Source organism: Plecotus auritus (assembly GCF_963455305.1).
Source record: "Plecotus auritus genome assembly, chromosome: 8".
Classification (NCBI taxonomy): domain Eukaryota; kingdom Metazoa; phylum Chordata; class Mammalia; order Chiroptera; family Vespertilionidae; genus Plecotus; species Plecotus auritus.
This window is the reverse complement of record NC_137782.1, coordinates 32,182,950-32,209,628: the sequence shown is the minus strand read 5'-3', so window position 1 is coordinate 32,209,628 and position 26,679 is coordinate 32,182,950. Positions and strand designations below refer to the sequence as shown.

The 26,679-nt window shown below is 39.9% G+C and overlaps 1 protein-coding gene across 8 annotated transcripts in view; it reads right to left on the bottom strand.

The window, feature by feature from the left end:
• Positions 1-310: 310 nt before the first annotated feature.
• Positions 311-26,679, bottom strand: part of SPIRE1 (spire type actin nucleation factor 1) — a 130,463-nt gene continuing 104,094 nt past the window's right edge. For 5 of the 8 annotated variants that reach the window (XM_080686815.1, XM_080686816.1, XM_080686817.1 and 2 more), the window contains 8 exons: positions 17,554-17,644; positions 15,761-15,903; positions 13,381-13,554; positions 8,668-8,805; positions 8,031-8,101; positions 7,464-7,491; positions 7,231-7,367; positions 311-3,714 (listed from right to left, as the gene is read on the bottom strand). In XM_080686815.1, coding sequence (XP_080542941.1) covers positions 3,459-3,714; positions 7,231-7,367; positions 7,464-7,491; positions 8,031-8,101; positions 8,668-8,805; positions 13,381-13,554; positions 15,761-15,903; positions 17,554-17,644 — 1,038 coding nt within the window. In that variant the 3' untranslated portion in view covers positions 311-3,458. The remainder of the gene's footprint in view (positions 3,715-7,230; positions 7,368-7,463; positions 7,492-8,030; positions 8,102-8,667; positions 8,806-13,380; positions 13,555-15,760; positions 15,904-17,553; positions 17,645-26,679) is intronic. The other 3 variants (XM_080686820.1, XM_080686821.1, XM_080686822.1) reach the window with 1 other exon arrangement.

Sequence of the window (26,679 nt, the reverse complement as noted above, 5' to 3'; positions counted from 1 at the left end):
TGATCTTCCCAATTTTTTCTCAAGCCATTGAAGTGCAATAACAAGAAGTTTTCTTATCATGGGACATTTTAGGAATACATCCCTTGAGGAATTCTATTTAAAAAAATAAAGAAGCCCTAGTCAGTTTGGCTCAGGGGATAGAGACTCCATTTCTGTTTATTTTTCCAATGTGGTCCTTGTTAGGTTGTATTTTTCAAACTGATCATAAGGAGCTGATGATAAAAGTATCTGCCTTCACAGCCTAGGTGGTTGCTGACAGCTAGTTATCGAAAGACATCGCCATTTTACAACAGGAACTCAACACAGAAGGTATGATGGAAAGTCATTTTATTTTTCCCCAGATAAATTTTAAAATAAAAGATTTTAATGGAAAACTTCTAGTACTGCCATGTCATCCTGAACGCCAGCGACACTGTCTTTCATACATGTAGGAAGCCAGGTCCAGGCCCGGTCAGTATACACATTTCTCCATGGCCCTTCCACAGTTTTGCATGTACAAAATTTTCTGCTATTTTGCTTTAGCAAATAGCAACATAATTTAAAACGTTCAAGTCTCCTATGCGACACCTAAAATCCAGTCCTATATTTATTAATACAGTTAGAAAAATAAAAGCCTTAAAAAATTCATGGTATGAGTTCACGGTATTAATCACATAATCTCTTCAAATGTAAGATCATTTTTTACATTTCTACATAACAACCTTCTGGTTTAATTTGAAAGGCTTAAGACAAACTCGAGTAGGAATGTTAAGTCGATGTACATATCAATTATTTGATTTAATTCTTACTTGTCTTGGGAGAGTTAATTTCCATTGTGCACTGAATGAATGCCTTTCAAATATTAATAAATATATTACAATATTTACAAGCATTCTTATCTACTCTGACACTGGTAGAAAGTTAAGCCATGGGGAAGAAAACAAAGATCTTCCAACAGGGTGAGTTCATGAGGTCTGGGACCAAAGCAGCGGGTGGGTGCTTGAGCCTGGAGGGAGTCAGGGTGAGAGTTAGAAGTGGGATGTGCGCAGGGAGGGCTGCTCAGGGGTGTGTCCAAACTCTAAGACACATCAGGCTCCAAGTGAGACCAGCTGGTCAACAACAGTTTTATTGTTGTTGGATCGGAAGTAAATGCCAAAGAGCTGGAAACCAGGACAAAGAGGAACACTGTAAAGGTATGTTATTTTAGTAGAAAGAGGAGGAAGAGAGACCTAAGGTCAGCCTAAGGATTGTAAGACCACACTCTACAAGCTGTTAGTGAATTGCTCTCTGGAAATTACCTAATTTAGTGGAGGTGTTTGGTACATGTCATGGGTAGGAAGAATTAAATGCAAGAAATTATTTTGGCAACAAAAAGTGATACTAATTTGATTTCTCTAATTTTAACTGTATCATGTGCTCTTTCCTTACACTACTTTCTGCAAATTGTCTCATGCAGACAATATCATCCATGTAACCTCTTTAATGCAATAATGCTGTTGAAGAATTTACATTGCAATGCTCTGGTATGAGGTGATCATAATGCCCAAATTCGCCCATATGAAGAAGTCAAGTCAAAGATTCAGATGTGCTAGGTATTTGCCTGGTGAATGAAATGATCATTTTGGGGGTTTGGTGTCTTATGTTTAACTAACAACATAACCTGGGATAGTGTGTCATTCTATTAAAAGGCACACTATCCCAGGTCATATCAAATACCACTCCCTCTGCCTGGCACCCCTCCTGGTAGTCGTTTAGAGGCCTAGGCCTGGGCCTTCGAAAAGTGTGGCTCTCACCACACCATCTGGGGTAGAGTTCAAATAGTCCCTTGGAAAATTTTATGAGATTCACCCAATATAACATGTAAAGCTCTTAGATAAGAGTCTTTAAAATAATTTAAACATTTGCATAATCAGTAAGGGTTCTCTGGTGGCCCACTTTACATGCAAATACAGACAAACTGTTAACATGCATTATTTTAGTCAACTGGTAAAATTTATTTCATAAGTAATTTTAAGCCATTTACTAAATTGTAAACTTCAATCCATTAAGAACTACTACCAGAGCAGTTTTGAGGTATTGCTGTTAATTTAATATAGAAATGTTACTACATTTTGATGTGATATGAAGTGTGACTGCCATGCCTTTTATTAAATGGTGCTGTCGTAGTGTTGACTACAGACATGACTTACAGCTTTTAGGAAATTATTGTGCATGTGCATTAACTGACTTTCCAAACATTACTGGCAATTTGATTGGTTGGTCATTTCTAAACATACCAAAGTAATAAAGTATAGCCCATGGTATGGGCCAAACAAGAGAAATTTCAGGTATACAATGTTGTCCTCCAACCTACCTTCATCAAAAGCTCACCCCACTTGCTCAGTTGTTTACAAAGAAAACTTGTGCAAAAAGCATCCAAAAAGACTAACAGCAGGTTAATTATCTGGTAATTTAAAAAGAACTAGACAATGTTTATTTTTTCTTTTCCACTTCATTTATAAAAATAAATAAATTTTAGTTTGAGACCTTAGGTGCCAAATTGTGGCTTAATTTAGTCATGGTTGGCTAGACTATAAAGCGATGGAAAATATAGTTGAAAATGCATGGGCTCCAGCTCATCCCCAGTGTGGCCGATAGCTGGCACCCTATGCTGTTACAACCCTTTTTATAGTTAATTTTTGACAAACGTTTAGTCTTCTTGTCCTACAAAACTTTAACTCCTAGATCTCCAATATAAAACTTCAAGTCACCATAGTACATGTAAGATAGGGAATGAAAACCTGTCACTCAAGAGACATTGGTCCATTGCACTGGGGCAAACACAGCAGCTCAGAGGAAATGGCCATCCACCGGGTGGACAGCTTATTCAGATGTTTTGCACTAAAATGTAGGCATGAAGTCCTCCTGTAGTCTTTATCTCAGAGCAGCAATAATTTAAAATCAGTTTGACAGTATGAGCAAATCCTTCTAGGCTTTGTGCTGTGAGATGATAAATAGTGGGGCCCCACCCCCAGACATCTGGTGAGTGGCAGGGCTCCGGATCACTATGTACATTAGATAGGAACACTGTCAGGTGGAAGTGCCAATATGACTTACTGCTTAGAACTGTGCTAACATCGACAACTTTGTTAGGCTGATTTCTCACATGAGAAGATTTTTACCTTAGTCAGAAAATTATATGAGGAACAGTAAGGAACTGAACTAAGGAAAAAGTTTCTGGCCTCCAAATCTACACACACACACAAAAGCAAGTTTCAAATTATTGCCCTCTCAGTGCAAACGAGCAATTGGCTGACCTGTCACATATCATCAACTGATATGAACACAGCATTCAGTCTGTGGAACAATGCGATGCAGCAAAAGCCTGATCTAATGCAAATCAAGCCTATTAACTAAAGCCCACAGCAAGGACAGTCCAGCTCAGTGTTCTCCGTGCTAACGCCGACACCGAACACAAAAGCAACTGAAAGGCACAGGGCTCAGATTTCATTGATAGTCCTCTCTGAAGGGCAGTACTCTGAGGGGCCTGGTGAGGACATATAGAAAGACTGTGTTTTCCTTTTTAATCGGGCTCTTTTGTTGGCCAACACCAGGCTACGCCGGCTTGAACTGATGATTTCCGAAATAAACTTTTTGCAGTCTACACACACCTCCATAGTACTCCAGTCCTCCATTAACTCTTTGGGAAACTGTAGTTCTTCATCTGATTTGTCCACAGACTTAGATTTTGAGAACCTCGAATAAAACAAAACGTTTAAAAGATTCAGAATTATTACTCATAGTTGTACTGCAATACTAAAAAAATAAGTGCAAAAAAAGAAAATTTGTTGCAGAAACATTATAGAATGGTGAGTGATTTAGTCATGTCATGTTCTTTTTTTTAAAAAATATTTTCATTGATTTTAGAGAGGAAGGGAGAGGGATAGAGAGATAGAAACATCAATGATGAGAATCATTGATCAGCTGCCTCCTGCTCGCCCCCTACTGGGGATGGAGCCCGAAACCCAGGCATGTGCCCTTGGCTGGAATCAAACCTGGGACCCTTTAGTCCGCAGGCCGACGCTCTATCCACTAAGCCAAACCGGCTAGGGCTGTCATGTCATGTTCTTGCAAAGAATTTCTAATTGGAGAAAAGGTTCAAAATACTAAAAAAAATAAAATCACATCATCTCACTTATATGTGGAATCTAATGAACAAAATAAACTGGTGAACAAGTAGGTCCAGAGACATGGAAGCATAGAACAGACTGACAGATCTCAGAGGGAAGTGGGGGGTGGGAAGAGATTAATCAAATAACGTATATACATATATGCATAACCCATGAACACAGACAATATGGCAGTGAAGGCCAGGGTGGGGCGGAGCTGGGCAGAGAGGATAAAGGGAGGGAAAGAAACCAGGAAACATGTTTTATTAAGAAACTAGAGGCCCGGTGCTTGAAAATTCATGCACTGGAGGGGGGTCCCTCACCCCGGCCTGCCCCCTCTCACAGTCCGGGAGCCCTCAGGGGCGGGAGGCGACCTGGCGATCAGGGGAAGGCGACGCCCCCATCACACCTCTGCTGCTGCCACTGCCGACAGTGCAAGCCTTGGCCGGCCCTGGTTACCTGAGCCTCGGGAGGCTGGGCAGCTGCCATCTGAGGCTTGCCTGCGCCTCAGGCTGGCCCTGGGTGGCTGGGGGGCTGAGGGGACTGGGGGACTCTGGAGGCAGGCGCGCGAAGTGGCCAGACCTGCCTGGGGGCGTGCCTGCTGCCCCAGCGGGGCTGAGGGGACTGGGCGCTGCCATCTTGTGGCTGTGAGTGCCGCCATCTTTGAGGGTGTGGCAGTCAATTAGCATATTCCCTCCTTATTGGCTCTGGGAGCCGCCATCTTTGTGAGGGTGTGACTGTTAATTACTCCCTCTTTATTAGATAGGATAATACTGATTGGCCAGGATGTGGAGAAAAGGGAATCCTTGTGCACTGTTGGTGGGAATGCAGATTGGTGCATTGTGGAAAGCAGTATGAAGTTTCCTCAAAACATTAAAAATGGAACTGCCTTATGACCCAGTGATTCCTCTTTTGGGAATTTATCCGAAGAAACTCGAAACTCTAATTTGAAAGAATATATACTCCTATGTTCACTGCATAGTTATTTATAATAGCCAAGAAAGATTTGGAAGCAGTCCAAGTGCTCATCAGTAGATGAGTGGATGAAAAAGCTATGCTATATTTACACAGTGGATTACTACTCTGCCTTGAAAAGGAAGAAAATTTTACTCTTTGTGACAGCATGAATGGAGCTAAAGAACATTATACTAAGTGAAATTAGCCACTCAGAGAAAGACAAGTACCATATGATCTCACCCAATGTGGACTTTAATGAACAAATTGAACTAGCAGACAAAATAAATAAATTTTAGTTTGAGAGCTTAGGTACCAAATTGTGGCTTGATTTAGTCGTGGTGGCTAGACTATAAAGCTGGCCTGACCTCCTCCACCTTCCTTAAGAACCAACACTAACCTTACTCTTACTCTGCATCAAATGCAAAGGGATTGATACTCAGGCAACTTTTTTTTTTTTTCTTTTAAATTGCCAGCTCTTGGCATAAAGCTTCATTTCTGCCTTTACAATAGGAAACTAAATTGCAGACCATTATAAACGTAGGGTTAAACAGATTTTCTTTCAAACTAAAGAAGGAAAGAAAGATTAAACTGTTACATGCACGTTTTCAACGCCATTGAAAGTAAGGGCAGATCTAAAGATGACTTTCAAAGGACACACTAAAGGGAACACACTGAATGGGAGAACATATTTGCCAATGATACATCTAATAAGGGGTTAATCTCCAAAATATATGAAGTTCTCATACAACTCAACAAAAGGAAGGTAAACAATCCAATAAAAAAATGGGCAAAGGACTAAATAGACACTTCTCCGAAGAGGACATACAAATGGCCAAGAGACATATGAAGAAATTCTCAATGTCACTAATCATCAGAGAGAAATTAAAATGACAATGAGATACCACCTTACACCTGCCAGAAAGGCTACCATCAATAAATCAACAAACAACAAGCATTGGCAAGGATGTGGAGAAAAAGGAACCCTAGTACACTGCTGGTGGGAATGCAGACTGGAAAACAGTGTGGAGTTACCTCAAAAAATTAAAAATGTAACTGCCGCCGAAACCGGTGTGGCTCAGTGGATAGAGCGTCGGCCTGCGGACTGAAGGGTCCCGGGTTTGATTCCGGTCAAGGGCATGTACCTGGGTTGCGGGCACATCCCCAGTAGGGGGCGTGCAGGAGGCAGCTGATCGATGTTTCTCTCTCATCGATGTTTCTAACTTTCTATCCCTCTCTCTTCCTCTCTGTAAAAAATCAATAAAATATATTTAAAAAATAAAAAAATAAATAAAAAAAATAAAAATGGAACTGCCATTTGACCCAGTGATCCCACTTCTAGGAATATATCCTAAGAATCCCACAATACCAATCAGAAAGCATATATGCACTCCTATGTTTATAGCAATGCTACTTATAATAGCTAAGATCTGAAAGTAGTCCGAGTGCCCATCAATAGATGAATGGATAAAAAAAGCTGTGGTACATTTACACAGTGGAATACTATACAGCTGTAAAAAAGAAGAATCTCTTAACCTTTGAAACAGCATGGAGGAACCTGGAGAGTATTATGCTAAATGAAAGAAGCCAGTCAGAGAAAGACAAGTAACACATGACCTTGCTTATATGTGGACTCTAATGAACAAAATAATCTGACGAACAAAAGAGGTCCAGAGACATGGAAGCATGCAGTGGACTGGGGATTCTCAGAGGGAAGAGGGGAGGGAGGGAAGAGATCAACCAAAGAACTTATATGCATATATGCATAGTCCATGTATGCAGACAGCAGTGGGGGGAGGGGGTCAATAAAGGGGCAAAGGGGGGATGGCTGTAATACTTTCAATAATAAAGATACATTTAAAAAATACAATATGGAAAAAAGTAATTATTTTTAAATAGAAATAAAAATAAACTATGCGAGTAAAGTATCCTTCAAGTAGCTAACCACTATCGACAAGTTACCTTTCGGAAGTTTTGGAGATTTGTGTGCAACTCAAAACTATATTAAAATCAACCAACCAACCAACCAACCCACCCACCCACCCACCCAAACCCTCTGGAGCCAAAAGCCTGCCACATCACCACAGTCCTCAAAAGGAGCATTCTTCTTTTCCCAAGAATGCTCTGAAGATCCAGGCCTCTCGCTCACCTGGCAATGCTCCGAAGAGGCCGCTGGTGGCTGGTGGGGGGCTTTTCTGGCCTCACACTACTTTCCCCTCTTTGTGAGGCAGAAGGTCCCAATGAAAAGATCGGAAGAGTAGAGTATGGCTTGGATGGCAGCCGCATCTATTATCCCAAACAAAACTGAGAATGAGCAGTACTGTTAAAAAGGCAGTCTATTAAAATTACTATTACGTTATGATGTCACCAAGCATAGCTTACCTTTTTGCAACACTGTGAGCACACGGGCCTGCATACAAAATCAAAAGTATTACTTAGCGTGATGCCACAGATGCGACAGGAGAGTTAGAGAAGCCAATGGATGCATGTTGTCAATTTCTACAATAAATTGCAAGGACTCTCTGGTTCTTCTATCAGAATATAACAAATTGATACAACTGTGGATTGCCAAAAAGATCATCAATCTGTAAAACTTAACTCTTACACTGTTTCCTATAAAAGGATCAACTTACATCTGGAATTTTCTTATTTTTCTATCCAAGGGTCATATGACAATCATACCTATTTTTTTCCTGTTCAAACATGACACACTATTATTAGAATGATCTTGGTTATGCAAAAGAAATAAGTGCAGAGAAACATTTTCAAGGTCTAACACTAAATAATTGTTTGATCCACTCTTTTGAAGAAATCAGTATTCCTAACCCATAAACAAAGCACAATGTGATGACAGATTATTTTTAATGTTGTTCCTATGTAAAAAAATAATGAAACAATGAAGTTAACTGGTATTTCTTTGACTACTGTCATCAATTACAAAAACCTTACCTCTTACAGAACTGACAGGTATAAGACCAGGTGAAGAAGGAAAATCTCCTGGTTCGGCAACAAAAGCAAAGCTAAAAAATACAAGTGTAAAAGGAGAAAACAAACAAACAAACATCGACAATAGTTAATTTCCTAATTTATATGGTTAAATGCATTTTATATTTATACACTGGGGAAGTTTAGTACACAGAAGGAAGAGGAGAATTCACAAACCCTGTTTTTATGTTTGGCTCTGTGATAATTATAACATGGCTCCATATTTAATCTTATTCTACTGTTAAAAGGTAGTAAAAGGCCACAGCTCCCTAGAGTTGACCATCATGGAAGCAATTGGAAGAAGGTTCTAACAAAGTCTCTCCAGTATAATGACTACATGCAGACATGGTTTTATGAAGGCATACCATTATTTATTATGGTTGTTTTAAACTTCCAGAGGTTTTGATTTCTAAGGGAGAAAATATTCACTTTGGTGAGCAAGGCAGAATAGGAATTGACTTCTGGAGAATAAGCCTCTTACCTCCTAAAATCCCCTAAAAGTCCTGCACCATCTGGCTAGCAGACAACTCTCTCAGGAGACCATGCCTGTGACTGACCATTCTGCTACCCCTGCTCATCAATAGACTTGAAACAGCTCTACCTTTCCTTTTTTCAGGGCAGTGTAGACATCTTTATATTGTTGGTATTTTTCCAGCTCTGCCTTCACCAGGACCTGACGAATATGCATCACCTCCTCCACAGTAAGAGCTAGGCATTCCACTGGGTAGCAGAATTCCTCCTGAAATTCAAAATTCCACATGAATAAGAAACTCCCACCCCCTTTTCTGGCTTTGCAAAATTTCCCTCCAGATCAGACACCTGGTTAGTAGCTTCTGAGAAGAAAAGAGGTCCCAGTGAACACTGGAACAGAGCTGGCTTACTCTGGGTACCACAAAATTTCTAATTATACCAAGATAACAGATGGCAGAAAACGTCTGGGGACCGTGTGAAACACTGTAGCTTACTGAAGTTTAAAAAAAAATGAAAGCCCCTCGCTATGTATCTATGCTGTGAAATCTTGGAAAAAAATATTTGTTATTCTAAACTAAATTTATGTCAGTTATCTCATATGACTATGCAGAGACATTCTTTAGTGTTGTGTTGATACTATATGCTAATAGATAAATAGCAAATAAAAAACATTGGTACTATTTTAAAAACTGGTTTGTGGTACCCAGAATAGCCAAAAGAAGGTGGTTAGTAATTTATACTGAGAAGCATAGTGGTAAGTTACATCAGCACACCGTGAAAAACCCTAATGGCGTGAGTGGAGCTGGAACATTGGTGCAGTTTACAGCCAAAAGGCAATCTCTACTGCTCCACTGTTCTCCAGATTTCTATTATGACTTTTAAACAACTACTGAATGCACAGTCAGCACTGGAAAGATGTGGGGAAAAATCAGAATAATTTCACAATAAATATTTATGTTGACTGTCTTATGTTAATAGTTTCCCCAAAAACAGCTGAGGAAGATGTTGATGTAACTGATCCCACTGAATAAAGAGCCTCACACCCATCTGCTCCCCATCCGGCCTGCTCTTGATTGGTGGATCTAATAGAAAGACAGAACAGTCTTGTGCATTCGCACCCTGCCAGGCCTCACAAGGGCCATTGTGGTGTAATGACACTGAAACTTAGTATTCTCAGTACAAACACATTATAATTCACTCCCACACACACAATAGCACTGGTCACAGGCATTCTGGAATCAAACAAGCTAAATGAGAAAGCACATGACCATGAATGCAGTTTAACATTCAGTTCTGTCTTTCAATCAGAGAAAAACAAAAACAAATCTAGGTTGCAAACTTGACAAACATTAGCATTTACTAAAAAAAAGGTAGTTTGAAGAACTACTGATTCTTACTAACAGTCAATACCAAATCGCCTCTGTTCAAGCTAACTAAGGAAGGTTAAATTTGCTTAATTGTGTTTTGGAAAAAATCCTGCAATTGAATTTTTAAGATGAAGAACTTTGAATCTGGAGGCTGGGAAGATAGATTGTTCAGAGATTATGTCATTTACTCTAAATGACTAAAATACTTGTTAAAAAATCACCATCACATAATTTTCCCTTTCAATGGGAAAAGCTTTCAAAGATAATAAGATTAAATAGGCATGTTCAATATCTACTCTGTTTTGCTCCACCCTGAGAAAAGCGTAGTGTCAAATGGGACAAGGCACTGACTCAGTGAAGGTTAGGACCTTAAGCTGCACTAGGTACGTACTGTTGGCTGCACACATCTGAATGACAGCTTTTCTGAGCTTTGAACATACTTCATGGAACTTATCCTGTGGTAATTTTCATTCATCAGTTATACGTGTGACTGCAGTACATCTTCTAATAGCTAACTCTGTGACAAAACTGTTGACTTGGAACAAAATAATGTATAAATCTAGCAAATAACTATATAATCTCTACTGAGATTTATTGTTGTGCCTGCTAGAAAGATGGCAAATAGTGCCAATTTAATTAACTTTAAACTTGGATGCCTGGGCTGGTCAATATTTCTGGTAGACAGGATCCTTTTTCTCTGCAAGGGTTCACTTGCACATGCAATAAACCTGACAACCTGTACTGCTCTCTCCCCAGTCTTAAGTCACATAAGGGCTTAGTCAAGCATACTTTCAACCTACTGCTTTGAACCACATGCAAATCCAGTACTTCACAAGGAAATAATAAGAAATTGTGGATTTTTTTATTTGTGTTTCTTTTCTTTTAAAAAATTTCAAGTAGATTAACCTTTAGTAAGATAATTTCCATCAGGACAAATGCTAATGTTTTAATTCTGGTGCTTTCCCAAGGACAACAAAACTTTAATGCAACATGAAAGAAAATAATAAAGCGTTACTAGAATACTTTTCACTTTTTTAATGGCTAAAAAATATTGATTCAACATCCCCCAAGCCAAATTAAACCTTAACAGATCTTGCTGAGATAGTTGAGATACTAATGTTCTAAACATAAAGAGCACTTTCCCCACGGTGACAGTGGCTCGGTCACTCCTACAGCAAGCACTAAGCTCATTTTCATGGTGGGACATGGACTATACAGACTAGATCAGCACAACTCTAATTCTCCAGTTTCTTTGTACTTCAAAATGACTCTCAAATTTAGGAAAGGGAAGCTGAATCTTAAAGTGTTTTAATAATGATTACATTATGTTATAGAAGCAGATGTGCCTTTAGAATTTACTTTTATGTACGTCACAACGTTTTTGTTGAAGATTTTGGTTATTTTTACCATTCAAAATAGGTCAGAGCCCCGCCAGTGAGGCTCAGTAGTTGAGCATTGACCTTTGAAACAGGAGATCATGGTTCAATTTCAGGTCAGGGTACATACCTGGGTTGCAGCCCCAATAGGTGGCATACAGGAAGCAGCCGATCAATGATTCTTTCTCATCATTGATGTTTCTATCTCTCTCTCCCTCTCCCTTCCTCTCTGAAATCAATAAAAATATATTTAAAAACAAACAAAACAAAAAACAGGTCAGAGTTAGGCAGCACAGAAATTAGCAAAATGTATAATCTGGTTACTGAGTTACAGAGAAAAATGGGAATAGAAAAATGGGAATATATCATGTTCTTAATTATAAAAAACTTCCTAATAAGTAGCAGATATTTAAAAATTGTCCAAAATGATAATTTTTTGAGTTTTTAAACTAAATAAAAATAGCAACTACTAAGTTTAATTGCTCTTTTTTCAAGTTTAACTTTAAAATGCTAAGTGAATTCTTTGCCTAAAGTAATATGTGGATTTAGTATACACACACATATATATATATCTGTTTAGGGAGGATGAATAATAAAAATAAAAATGTTGACAGATTTTGCCCTAACCGGTTTGGCTCATTGGATAGAGCGTCTGCCTGCAGACTGAAAGGTCCCAGGTTCGATTTCAGTCAAGGGCATGTACCTTGGTTGCAGGCACATCCCCAGTAGGAGGTGTGCAGGAGGCAGCTGATCGATGTTTCCCTCTCATCGATGTTTCTAACTCTCTATTCCTCTCCCTTCCTCTCTGTGAAAAATCAATAATAAAAAAAAAAAAGACCATGAATCCTTAGAGGAGCAGGGCAATCACCAAACTTTGCCCACTTGGTTAATTAAAAAAAAAAAAATGTTGACAGATCTTCAATAGCAGAAGGAGTGACAGGAGTTAAAATGTCATTCCTGTACTTAACCATACTGCCCAAATGGCAGATCTGAAAACAGGGAAAAGGTCAGAGATTTATCTTACATTTCATGACAAACAGGGAAAGGGATTTGTTGTTTCTCATTCACATTCGCAGTTTCCTTTCTAAATCAAGGGTAATAAAGAATCTCAAAGAGCCCTGGCCGGTTTGGCTCAGTGGCTAGAGCGTCGGCCTGCGGACTCAAGGGTCCCAGGTTCGATTCCGGTCAAGGGCATGTGCCTTGGTTGTGGGCGCATCCCCAGTAGGAGGTGTGCAGGAGGCAGCTGATGGATGTTTCTATCTCATAGATGTTTCTAACTCTATCCCTCTCCCTTCCTCTCTGTAGAAAATCAATAAAATATAAAAAAAAAAAAAAAAAACAGAAAAAAAAAAAAAGAATCACAAAGAAACCAGCTGCTGGCTCACTGGTTCAGTCAAGGCGTGTTTAGGAAATAAGGGGCCTTGGTCAGTGCAACAGGCAAGGCTGCCACCAACACTGTCAGCAGCAGCGTCACAATGGGTGGGGGAGCCTCACGAGGTCCCAGGCTTTCCATTTCACTGGGGTTTGGAAATTATTGTATTTTCTTAAAAAAAAAATACACTCTGTATGAAAACCTCAAAAACAATAATAAAATGCAAGATCCCTGACCATCACAACACAGCTGTATGAACAGTGCTGGGGAAGAGAGGAGCCTGAGCTCAGGGGAGACTGTGATGGGCACACTGCCCTGGAAGTGCAGGGCAGGGAGCGTGGGACACAGGTAGTGACAGGGCTCTGTGGGAGGCAGAGTCTCCTCAGATGGCAGCGAGGCCCTGGGGTGAAAGCACAGGCTCTCAGGGGGCCCCTGCCCCTGGAGACGGGGGCAGCATTCCTCCTGCTATAAAATTGGGTCACTCCAAGAGACAAACACTCACAGGTCCCTTGAATCTGATGCTGCATTTTGAGTTTGTTGTCCTTTCAAAGTTATTTTCCTCTTAACTGAGATCATGGTGTGCTCTATGCATCCTACAAATGATTGAAATCAATGATCAGAAGCAAAGTGCCCATCTAAGCTGTTAATTCTTGCAGAGTGCAGGAGTTCAGGTATCGTTGTCAGAGATAGAGCAAAATAATTCCCAGAACCAGCAGAAAGAGGCCAACCTTTGAGGATTTCCACCTGCTGGTAAGAGCTCTCTCACATAGATAATACATAGCCCCTGCTACCCCAAACATGGCTGCTTCAAAAGGATGAGAGCTGAGCAGAGAAGCTGTTTGTATGGTAGAAAAAAGTGGTCGGAAAGGCGTCCATGGCCATACACTGGTTATCCTAGGAACCTGAACAACAGATAAGGGAAAAGAAAATGGCAGGGGGAAAAGAAAAGGAGAAAATAATGCTGAACATGAGTGACCTACAAATAGTGATTACAGAGCATGAAAGAAAAACAGAACAAAACAAAAACACCACAAAGGATGTTAATGGTAGATTCCATGCATGTGTCCACACCAACATCTGCACCCACACGTATAAGTCAGCAATCAAATCATGAAGTCAATCCTAAAGAATCTCAAAGTTTATACAGCAAAGACCTGAACTTCAAATTTGCTAACATGTTGTCTGGTGAACACTGAGTTTCCTAAACCAGGCTCGCTGGGATGCAGGACAGGGCAACTGCTGCTGTGCCGGAGAGAGTGTGGGAGTGTGGCTCCCCTGGGGAAGGTCCTTATGACAAGTAGCCTTTCATTCAGATGGGCAATCACCTTCAATCATTTGACCAAATGTTGGACAAAAAAAATTACGTATTAAAACATCCTAAGGGAAGGGAAGGGGATACAATAAAAATAAGAGAGTAACAACAAAGACATTTCTGCCATTTTCAGTAAAGGGGTTAGAAATACAAAATGATTCTGTTTCTAAAATATAGCTAAGATTTTCAATGAGCATACTTTAAAAGCAATACTTATCAAGCTGGAGGGTACTACACACAGAAGTGCGATTTGATGGATTTCCTGAGATAAGCTACCAGCAAGAAAAGTCATTACTTGACCAGGATGTTGTTTTGTCTCAGCTGGTGCGCAGAGGTTCTTGGAGGGAGTGCAGTTCTGTGTGGAGCCTGAATAGCCAATGCGATGCCTTTCACTGAGACCCTTCTTAGTGACTGCAGACTGGTTTTACTTTGCTCTTTTCCCCACAGAAAAACCCAACTCAAAGCCCGACCAACCACACTTGGAGAGGTCCCCTTTGCCAGGACGTATACTTCATGGGCTCTTGATGGGGACTGATAGCCTTTCTTGGCAAAGCTGTTATTGCTACCTGAAACTCCTTCGTAGTTGATCTGATCGTTGATTGATAATTTTAAAATTTAAGTCTAACTTCAACAGTGATGTCATATGATATGATCACAAGGCAGGGACACACCTACACGATAAACTGGCTTCTAGGAAAAGCCACGTGAACAGAAGAATCGCCTAATTATCAGACTTGTAAAAAATAATCACTAAGGACACCCTCGTACGTATTTTTAAGTTGTGACAGTAACTCTATATTTTAAAGCAATAACTTGTTCACATTAACAAAAGTCTTCAGATTTTAAAAGTTTGAACCTGTCTAGTTAGAGTTCTGTTTTCCTGCTATATTTAATCAAATATTAGTGTTTTGGTGACTAAGAGGAATCCTGCCAAGAATTACCATAAAATCATTCATTCTCTAATTATATCGTTCGGGAGCAGAGATGACTGATTAAATTTCAACACTGTAAGCTCTGTTCAACCTTAGTATCTTCACACTAACCATACTCTATTCCTCTACTTGGAGTGATACATCAAGCCTAAAAATATGGACTAAGCATATTCCAGTTTATTCATGAGTATCTGAAAAAAACATGAGATGTTAGGTTGCCAGTAGAACTACTGACTGAAGCCTTGCATCTTGCCTGCACACATTTCTGAAGTTAAGTGGGACTACGAAAGAATCTCTGCAGACCTCCTTTGGCTGGTGATCTATTCTTCCTGGCAGGGCCTTGTGTCCCACATCCCACTGTTCTGAGAAACGAGTGGCCACTACATGAATCCAAGTCTCTGGAAAACAGCAACAACTGTCAACCAGTCCAAACAGCAGCTTCGGCTCCAAAATATACTTGGAAACGTGAATAATGGCTTTCAATGAATCACAATTTTCTCCTGGTATTTCTGCATAATAAATTAGTCTACTGTAGCTAAAGTTTGTTGATTTTATTATTAGTTTTAACAATTTTTTAGTAGATCAATACCGTTTGAAAGGAAGAAAACATTTCTTTAATAATTCATACTTTCTATCACTGATGTCTTCTGGGGGGCAAAAAGGTACTTTAAATGAACAACGAATGACCACCTTTCATTTAAGATGCTGTTAGGGTTGGTTTTCTTTAGGTATTAAAAACAAGGTTATTTAAAGTTCATTTTAACCTTTGGAAGTTTTTTCTCCTAATCATCATCTCAAGAAAGCTAATGATTCTAGGTGTTCTACCTGGCCCTGCAGTTACTATGCAGTGTTTTAGTTACTTACAAGAGACCGGGAGCTCTGCTTAGACGGTGGCAGAAACTGTCTCACGTTAGTGGGCGTTTCCTTTTCAATGGAATGCCGTCTCTGGGGAGGCTGCCGTCTCTCTGGCTGGGGCGTTGATGATATGGGCAAGAATTTCGGAGGTGCTAAAGAAACGAATTAACCAAATTAAAATGAATTTTCTTACTATGAGGATTGTTATAGAAGAACCTTTGCAAGATAAACTTGCTACAGAAATTGCAAGGAGAAAGCAAAAAATATTCACTCAAATTCCTACCTAGAAACGCAATATAAGTACAGTCTCAAATTTGTACATACAAATGCCCTCATGTTGTTTTCCACGGAATTTTGCAATTAAAGAGTTTCAGGCATTATTCAACAAAGCATGTAAAATATGCATTTTGTATATCTAAAAGTCTCCCAAATCAAACCAAAATTAAGAAACGTTTTTATTTTTCAATATTATTCTGTGTTAGTGTCAGATATACAGCCAGCATAGTGGTTAAACGATCATGTACTTTACAGGGTGACATGAACAAAATTCTAGTGTTCCTTTCTAGGCATGCATAGTCACTCTCTAATTTTCCCTGATATGTAGTTGCTTTTGAGTGTCCTAATGTATAATGTCTGGCTCTCAAAGGGGGAAAAAATACAAAAATGAAAGAAGGGGGGTGCCAGCCTTTAAAAGCTTTGGAAGTCCCTTGAGCTGGAGCAGAGGGTAGCTAGCAGAAATGCAACAATGGCTGCCCACCTCTGGAGTCAGAGGCAGCAATCAGGGCATAGCATTTGGTGACAGGGTCCTTTTGGTCCACCCTGGCTAACGCAAGCTTTGTGCAAGCTGCTCCGAAGCAGTACACACTGTCTGCCAGGGGCTGGGGGTCGGGGTTGAGTAGCTGGTTCTATGCTAATAGCTGACTAGAATTAACCACAATTTACTATCCAAGTCTTCCCCTGGAAGTTGAAAGCCTTCAACAGACTCCAGAGTTCCAAAACAGAGCAAAGTCTGCCAGAGCAACTGTTGTCTGGTACTACCGACTCCCACCATCTCCCCAGAATCTTCTTAATATAAAAGTTTTATTCCTTTATAAAATCTTATAAATAAAAACATAATAAAAGCATTTAGAAGTCACTTCACTTTCTATTCTAAAGTTATAAATTGCTTTTACTATTTACACATGTCCTGTGGGTATGAATATATAGATATGGAATATGTGTATATGTGTGTGGAGGGTAATAACAAGTGTGATTATTGGACTGCTTGCTTAAATTCAGACAAAGAGGTAATTAATATAAAAAATACACACAGCCCTGACCGGTTTGGCTCAGTGGATAGAGCATCGGCCTGCAGACTGAAGGGTCCCAGGTTTGATTCCAGTCAAGGGCTTGTACCTTGGTTGCGGGCACATCCCCAGTAAGGGGTGTGCAAGAGGCAGCTGATCGATGTTTCTAACTCTCTATCCCTCTCCCTTACTCTCTGAAACAAATAAATAAAACAAAACAAAACACACACACACACACACACACACACAGACAACTGACTTATTTCCTACAACTGTTATCTGTAAACCTAAAGGTGACTGATCTAAGTTAAAAACCTGAGACCTGTTATTAGTTTAGCCTTACCTTATAATGTCACTCTAGGAATATAATTGAATATTTCTGTTTTGGACTAGTGAAGTTCCAGGCTTAGTTCTTTATACCCCAAATAATTACAAGGCACTCTGGGATCCCCTACTCGAGGAGAAGCGTGTTTTTTAAGGTATCTGATGCTAGTTCTTTGTGCCACAAATACTTACTCTTCCTTGTGGACACAGCCTCCAGTAAGGGATCTTCAAGGAAGGAGGGAGACACACTGCTGCTGCTGGCTGACTTGTGCAGAGTCTCTTCCTAGGAAAGGAATGAACAGAGAAATAGTGGGATTTCCTAGACTAATTAGTAACGTTTTACTATTAGTGCTCTCCTGCTAATTAATAACATTTTGCTATTAAATATTTATTTTTACACGAGGCACCAAATTATAATGTAAAAAAAACCAAAGGAAGTAGAAGACAAACTAGACAGGATCTAAAATTAGGTATGTCTGGGTTGTGTTCCGGCTTTGTCCCTTATTAGAGTGATGTGACATTTTGCAAGCTTCTTATCTTAATGTCATCATTTGTTTATTTTAAATAAATTTTTATTTTTCAATTACAGTTGACATACAGTATCATATTAGATTCAGGTGTACAACACAGTAATTAAATATATAACTTATGAAGTGATCACCCTGATATTGACTATATTCCCTATACTGTACTGTACATCCCTATGACTACTTTGTAACTATCAATTTGTATTTCTTAACTCCTTACCTTTTTCACCCAGCCCTCAACCCGCTTCCCACCTGGCAACCATTAAAATGTTCTCTGTATTTGAGTTTGATTTTCTTTTTGTTTGGTCATTTATTTTGTTTTTCTGAGTCCACATATAAGTGAAATCATATGGCATTTGTCTTTCTCTGTCTGACTTATTTCCCTCAGCACAATACCTCTAGGTCCATCCACATAGTTGCAGATGGCAAGATTTCTTTTCTTTTTTTTTCTTTCAGGAAGTTTTTCTGTATTTTATTTTATTTTATTTATTTATTTTTAATATATTTTATTGATATTTTACAGAGAGGAAGGGAGAGGGATAGAGAGCCAGAAACATCGATGAGAGAGAAACATCGATCAGCTAGATGGCAAGATTTCATTCTTTTGTGTGGCCGAGTCATACTCCATTGTATGTATGTACCACTTCTTTTTTTTTTTTTTTTTTTAACATATTTTATTCATTTTCTTACAGAGAGGAAGAGAGAGGGATAGAGAGTTAGAAACATCGATGAGAGAGAGACATCGATCAGCTGCCTCCTGCACACCCCCCACTGGGGACGTGCCCGCAACCCAGGTACATGCCCTTGACCGGAATCGAACCTGGGACCCTTGAGTCCGCAGGCCGACGCTCTATCCACTGAGCCAAACCGGTTCCGGCTGTACCACTTCTTTATCCATTCATCTACTGATGGATACTTAGTTTGCTTACATATCTTGGCTATTGTAAATAATGTTGCAATGAACATGTGGGTGCATATATCTTTTCATATTAGTGTTTTGGGTTTCTTCAGATAAATACCAAGAAGTGAAATTGCTGAGTCCCTCTTTGTATCTTGTTATATAGTCTTTGTTTTAAAGTCTATTTTGTCTGGTATAAGTATTGCTACCCCAAGTTTTTTGTTTTGTTTTTTTCCATTTTCATGAAATATCTTTTTTCCATTCCTTTACTTTCAGTCTGTGTATGTCATCTGAAGTGAATCTCTTGTACACAGCATATGTAAGGTGTGTTTTTTTTTATCCATTCAGCCACCTTATGTCTTTTGATTAAATGCTTTCATTTACATCTAAAGTAATTGCTGACAGATATGTAATTATTGTATTTTATTATTTATATTTTTGATTCCTCTTTTAACTCCTCTTTCCCCGCCCCCTGCCCCTTTCTCCTCCTCCTCCAACATTTCTGTAATACTGGTTTGATGCTGATGAACTCCTTTAGCTTTTTCTTGTCTGGGAAAATCTTTATCTCTCTTTTAATTCTAAATGATAGCTTTGCTGGGCAGAGTAATCTTAGTTGTAAGTTCCTTCTTTGAATATTTCATGCCAATCCCTTCTGGCCTGCACATTTTCTGTTGACAAATCAGCTGACAGTCTTAGGGGAGCCCCCATGTAGGTAACATTGTTTTTCTCTTGCTGCTTTTAAGATCCTTGTCTTTAACCTTTGCCATTTTTTAAAAATTGATTTTTAGAGTGGGACAAAGGGAGAGAGAGAGAGAAATAGCAATGGTAAGAGAGACACATCAAATGGTGCCATACGCACACAAACTGGGGATCGAACTAGTAACCTAGGCATGTGCCCTGACCAGGAATTTAATCCATGACATTCCAATGCATGGGTTGATGCTCCAAGCACGGAGCCACACTGGCCAGGGCAACCGTTACCATTTTAATTATGATGTGTCTTGGTGTGAGCTCGTTTGGCTTCATCTTGCATGGGACTCTCTCTGTTTCCTGGACTTATACATCTATTTCCTTTGATAGGTAGAGAAGTTTTCTGTCATTATTTCTTTAAATAGGTTTTCAATTCCTTGCTCTTTCTTTTCTACTTCTGGTACCCCTATGATACAAATGATACCAAGTTAAATATTATTCTATCCTCATTTTTAAAAATGTATTTTTTCTTTTTTGCTGTTCTAATGGGTGTTTTCTGCCACCTCACTTTCTAAATCACTGATTCGATCCTCTGCTTCATTTAATCTACCATTGATTCCCCCTAATATATTATCATTCATTTGTTATTGTATTCTTCACTTCTGATTGCTTCTTTTTCATGTTTTCTATCTCCATTTTTTGGCTTCCTATCTCTTTGTTAAAATTCTCACTAAATTCATATACTCTTCCTCTAAGTTCATTGAACATCCTTAAAACCAATGTTTTGAATTCTGCATCTGACAGATTGCCTGTCTCCATTTTTTTTTGGTTTGTTTTCTGGAGGTTTGCTCTGTTCTTCATTTGCGACATGTTTTTTTGCCTCCTCACCGTGACAGCCTCCCTGTGGTTGTTTCTATGTATTAGGTAGAGCTGCAACATCTCCTGGTCTTGGTAGAGAGGCCTTATGTAGTAGGTGTTCTATGGGACCCAGTAGCACAGTCTCCCTAGTCACCTGAGCTGGATCTCCAGTTGAGTCCCTCATGTGGGATGTATGTGCCCCTTTACTGTAGTTGAGCCTTGAGACATGTCAATGTAAGGGATTGATCCTCAGGCTGATTGGTTGTGAGGACTGGCCATGACTATAGTGAAGGAGCAGTTGTGCAGAGGCTGACCCTATGGAGCTAGATTCACTTTAGTGGGGCCCTGATGCCAGCTGAATCTGCCATTTGAGTGTGTTGTTTGTTGAGGTGGTTGGGTGATGCTCTGGATGTGGTCTGGAAGCTGACCACTGGGTGCAATGGTTCTGGGGCCTCTTAGGTGGTGCAGGCCAAAATTAGTCACTGCCTGTGCTTGCCTGGGGCCACATGGTATGAGCTACAAAGTGATCTCCAGATGGATACCACTTGTACTGGGCTTGGAGGTACCGACACTCTAACTACTGAACCACCAGCCAAGGCAGTTTAGTTCTAATTTTGATGTGGTCATGGGAGGAGGCAAGTACAGCACTTACCTACTCTACCCATCTTGAAGAGAACTTAGTTTCATCGTTTTTAGAAGAGGGTACATATTGCCCAGGCCAGTGCTGGTCAGTTGGTTGGGCACTGTCCTGTGCATCAAAAGGTGCCAGTTTGGGGCCCGGTCAGGGCACATGTCTGGGTTGTGGGCTCGACCCCCATGGAGGACATGTAGCAGGAGGCAGCAGATCGATGTTTCTCTCTCACATTGATGTTTCTCTCCCTCTTCCTTCCTCTCTATCTAAAAATCAATTAAAAATTTTTTTTTTAAATAAGAGGGTATATCTTTCCTAGTATTATTGGAAAAATCAGATGAGATACTGCATTCAAAAAGCTTAACACATTACCTGCTCTATAACAAACGGTGGTTAATATTTTTATTAGGGGAATATTTAACACATTTATAACAGTAACAGGAACCCCACGAGGGTAGAGGCCATGTGTCTTATTCATTGCTGTTACCTAGTATCAAATCCATCACTTAGTATATAATGAATAAACATTTTTTGAATGGATAAAAAAAACATTCCATGAAATGACATAATTCTAGAAAATTGTCTACATTGTGCCAAATAAAATTTAAATTCCTATTATCAGTGAGAAAAGATCTTATTGGTTTATACTATACCAAAATGAAGTACAATACTTATTCATAAAAAATTTATTATCTACTCTATGATCGGGAATACACATTAACTATCTGGCAATTTATTTCTATAGGAAACTGATATTTTTAAATATAGAAGAAAATCAGGTTAATATATTAATCTATGATTATGTAAGACAAATAGTGAAAATTCTCTTAGACCTACTTAGTTAAGGTGACTTTAAGAATTAGCCATTCACTAAAAATTGGCCTCACATAAAACCTACTGCTGAAAGCATTAGTTTCATACAAGTTACAATTCAAAGGATCTTATTGAAGAACAGAAGAAAAAAGACTGTGTAAACCACACGGTTCAAACAAGGAAGGTTGGAACAGTGACCTCCACGCTCTTGATACTTACCATGAAAAACAAATCAAGCAATGTAAGCAAATCCTCAACCTCCGAGTCACACAAATCTCCAGAAAAGCTATCAAACAACTAGAATGACCTCCTTCTGCTTATGGAAGGTCAAAAGGAAATAAAAGTCAAAAGTATTTCTTAGGAAATGAAAAAAAAGTCATACACAGCACTTTCCAAATAATTATGAGGTGGGTGCTACCCTGATTTAAACAGCAGAAATCAGCCCCCTGCCTCACATACTTCAGTCCACCTTCCCAAGAAACATTTTTAAAACCTAATTTCACAGAACTCTGAGAGGTATGTTCATACCTTTCACCCTACTCTTCTCTACTGATTTGAATTCTCCCACTATGAACAGCCAACCTGTCCTGGGGCAGGTGGGTAAATACAAGCCAGTTTGTAGGAGACAGAAAAAAATGTGGGGACACTGACCAAAATATATTTCTAGAAATATTTTGAGAAACAGTTCAAAGCAAAAATGTAGCATAGTTACAATAGTGTTGTTATTTTGTTATTTATAATTCCCAAATAAGGGATTAGTTAAATAAAATATGGTAAACTATTATGATGGAATACCACACAGATATCAGGCATCATGTTGGAAAGGTTCTTTAATGAGATGGGAAAATGCTGATATATATTTTTTTTATTTTAAAAAATTTTTAAAATATATTTTATTGATACTTTACAGAGAGGAAGGGAGAGGGATAGAGAGCCAGAAACATCGATGAGAGAGAAACATCGATCAGCTGCCTCCTGCACACCTCCCACTGGGGATGTGCCCGCAACCAAGGTACATGCCCTTGACCGGAATCGAACCCGGGACCCTTGAGTCCGCAGGCCGACGCTCTATCCACTGAGCCAAACCGGTTTTGGCTGATACATTTTTTTAAATAAAAATCACAGGTTAGTTCTAGTTCTGGCAAAATGACAGGTTAGACAACCTATTTCTAAGGCCAAAAGTGGTTTCTGGGGCCAAGTTTAATAAATGGCCAAGTTTAATAATTAGGAACTTTCAAAAGCTTGCAGTTAGTGCTTATTATTTATTATTTAACTATTATTATTTAAATGTACAAAGCTGCCAGATAAGTCTTAAGAAATCTCACTCATATGTGGAATCTAATGAACAAAATAAACTGATGAACCAAATAGATCCAGAGACATAGAAGCATGGAACAGACTGTCGAATCTCAGAGAAAAAGGCGAGGGATCTGTGTTTTCTAAATGTTAAAGTTAGAACATATTTAGATGTTTTAAAATTATATTTAGAAGTTTTAAAATTCCATATTCAGAAGAAAGGAACAAAATATGCTCATTTAGTACACTTTTGACTAGTCTATCTTTAGTACTTAAAAACATCAATTTTAATTTGAAGAGGGAGAGAAAAATGCTTAGTTCTAGGCCAGTGTCTAAGAACATTCACTTGTTCCATGAGTCTGAGATTTCCACTACCAATGACTAAGAAACTATCATCCAGGCTTAACTCAGCAGCCAGCAACAAAGGTCTGAGTTAGCTGAAAACCCGCTCTAACACATCTCTTTTCAGCACCTTCTTTCTAATTTTTTTTAAATTTAATGAATCTTTATTGTTCAGATTATTACAATTGTTTCTCCCTTTTCCCCCCATAGCTCCCCTCCACCCGGTTCCCACCCCACCCTCTGCCCTTACCTCTCCCCCACTGTCCTCATCCATAGGTGTACAATTTTTGTCCAGTCTCTTCCTGAACCCCCCCATACCCCTTTCCCACCGAGAATTCAGTCCACTCCCTTTCTATGCCCCTGATTCTATTATATTCACCAGATTATTCTGTTCCTCAGATTTAATTCACTTGATTTTTAGGTTCACTTGTTGAAAGATATGTATTTGTTGTTCATAATTTTTATCTTTACTTTTTTCTTCTTCCTCTTCTTTAAGAATACCTTTCAGCATTTCATATAATACTGGTTTGGCAGTGATGAACTCCTTTAGCTTTTTCTTATCTGTGAAGCTCTTTATCTGACCTTCCATTCTGAATGATAACTTTGCTGGGTAGAGTAATCTTGGTTGTAGGTTCTTGCTATTCATCACTTTGATTATTTCTTGCCACTCCCGTCTGGCCTGCATAGTTTCTGTTGAGAAATCAGCTGACAGTCGTATGGGTGCTCCCTTGTAGGTAATTAACTGTTTTTCTCTTGCTGATTTTAAGATTCTCTCTTTGTTTTTGCTCTTGGCATTTTAATTATGATGTGTCTTGGTGTGGTCCTCTTTGGATTCCTTTTGTTTGGGGTTCTGTGCACTTCCTGGACTTGTAAGTCTATTTCTTTCACCAGGTGGGGGAAGTTTTCTGTCATTATTTCTTCAAATAGGTTTTCATTATCTTGCTCTCTCTCTTCTTCTGGCACCCCCATAATTCTGATGTTGGTTCGCTTGAAGTTGTCCCAGAGGCTTCTTACACTATCTTCAACTTTTTGGATTCTTTTTTCCTGTTTTCTTTTCCTGTTGAGTATTTTTTGCTTCTTTGTATTTCAAATCTTTGACTTGATTCTTGCATTCCACTAGTCTGCTGTTGGGTCGTTGTATAATATTTTTTATTTCAGTCAGTGTATGTTTAATTTCTAGTTGGTCCTTTTTCATATCCTCGAGAGTCTCGCTAAATTTATTGGCCTTTTCTAGGATATTCTTGAAAAGCCTTATAACCGTGGTTTTGAATTCTATATCCAGTAGTTTGTTTTCCTCCATTTCTTTCGTTTGTGATCTGTTTCTTTGTCTCTGCATTTTCGCTGCTTCCCTGAGTTGGTAGGGTAGCTTTGTGTGCTAGGTTTCCTATCTGGCCCAGTGGGTCAGCCTCCCCAGTTAACCTGAGGTGGACACTCTTGGTGCACCCCTTTGTGGACTGTGTGTACAGCCTTGTTGTAGTTAAGTCTTGATTGTTGTTGGTATCACTGGGAGGAATAGACCTCCAGGCCAGTTGGCTGTGAGGATGAGCTGTGTCTACGCTGGGAGAAGTTCAGTGCTGGAGACAGCCTTATAGGATTAGACTTGCAAAATTGCAAAAGCCTCTGTGCTCCGCTTGGATGGGGCGGAGTCTCAGGGCGGGGCAGACAGCCTTGGCTTCCCGTCAGCCCTGCCCTTGCGGGCGCGCCTCTAGACCTCTGCCTTCTGCGGCTCCCCTGAGTTTCCGCCTGACAGTCCAGATTCCCCCCGTAAGAGTGTGGGTCCCCAGGGGCTTGCCCGGAACTGGGGTTCAGTACAGTCGGAACTAGGGTTCAGTGCAGTCAGGAGCTTCCGACTCCCTTCTGCTAGGGAACGCCTGTGGCAACCTCCGCAGTCAGTCTTCTCTGCGAGCACTCACACGCGCGCGCCTCCAGACCCCTGCATGCTGCAGGTCCCCGAGTCTCTGAGTTTCTGTGTGCCTTTCTCTCTACCTGACAGTCCAGACTCCCCCTGTATGAGCCTGGGTCCACGGGATTTCGCCCGGAACTGGGGTTCAGTGCAGTTGGAACTGGGGTTCAGTGCAGTCGGGGGCTTCCTTCCCCCTCCCGCCAGAGAAAGTCAGCCAGGCTCTCAGCCGCCCTTCCTCTCTGCGCGTGTGTCTCCGTACCTCAGCCCTTTGCAGCTCCTCTGATTCTCTGTGAGCTTTTCTCTTTCCTTCTAGTTGTAGAATTTCCACTCAGCCAGCTTTCCTGTGGTTCTGGATGATGTCCGTTCTGTCTTTTAGTTGTAGTTTTGAAACTGTTGTGCGAGGCAGTTTAGGTGCTTACCTATGTCGCCATCTTGGTTTCTCTCCTAATGGAAAATTCTTCTCTTTTTAATTTTTATTGTGACAAGTATTACCTATGTCCCTGTCCTCCCCCCAACTCCCTTGTCCACTCCCAACCCCCCGCCCTCATCACCCCACTGTCTGTGTCCAAGGGTTATGCATATATGCATACAATCAGCACCTTATTTCTTGCTTCATATTTGAACTGATGATGAGTAGATGCTCAAAAATGGCCTCCCTCTGATTAAAAGAATGTGTCTAGCAAATCATCTCAAGATTTGGATTTGGGACTCTGGCAGTAGATCTTCAAAAAAAGGACAACCAAGAAGACTGTAGAGGCTGCCCATTTACCTTATGACGCCAGGTATATAGTCTTGCCTCAAGAAATGAGTGGAGGAGGAAAAGAAAAGTTGTTAAAAATGCTTCAATAGGTGAAGGAGGAGCACCCCTTGTCCTTCACACCAGTGCTGTCCAATAGAGCTCTGCTGAGGGTGGCGCTGTGGTCTGTGCCATCCAGTATGGTCACCACCAGCCACATGTGGCTACTGAGCACTTAAGAACTGGAACTGGGGAGTTTTAAATTTACTTAATTTTAATACATTTTAAATTTCAACAGTCACAGCCATTAGTGGTTACTATAGTGAACAGTACAGAGCTAGACAGTCTTTTAATTTAAATTGCTGTTCTCACAGGTTAGTATAAATTTAGCTAAATATGCGACTGTCTACTGGGTGTTAAGACTGAGGATCTAAAGTGAATTCAGCACAGTCCCTCTTCTGAGGGAGCTTGCCCTCTGGTGGGAGAAATACATGGGTTATGATACTACAGTGTTAAATGGCCTAACATAACAGAGAGAAGGGAAGATTATTATGGAACCACAGAGAAGGCGGGCCTAAGGGATTAGGAATGTCGGGGAAAAGAGAAGGCGAAGTACGTGCTGAC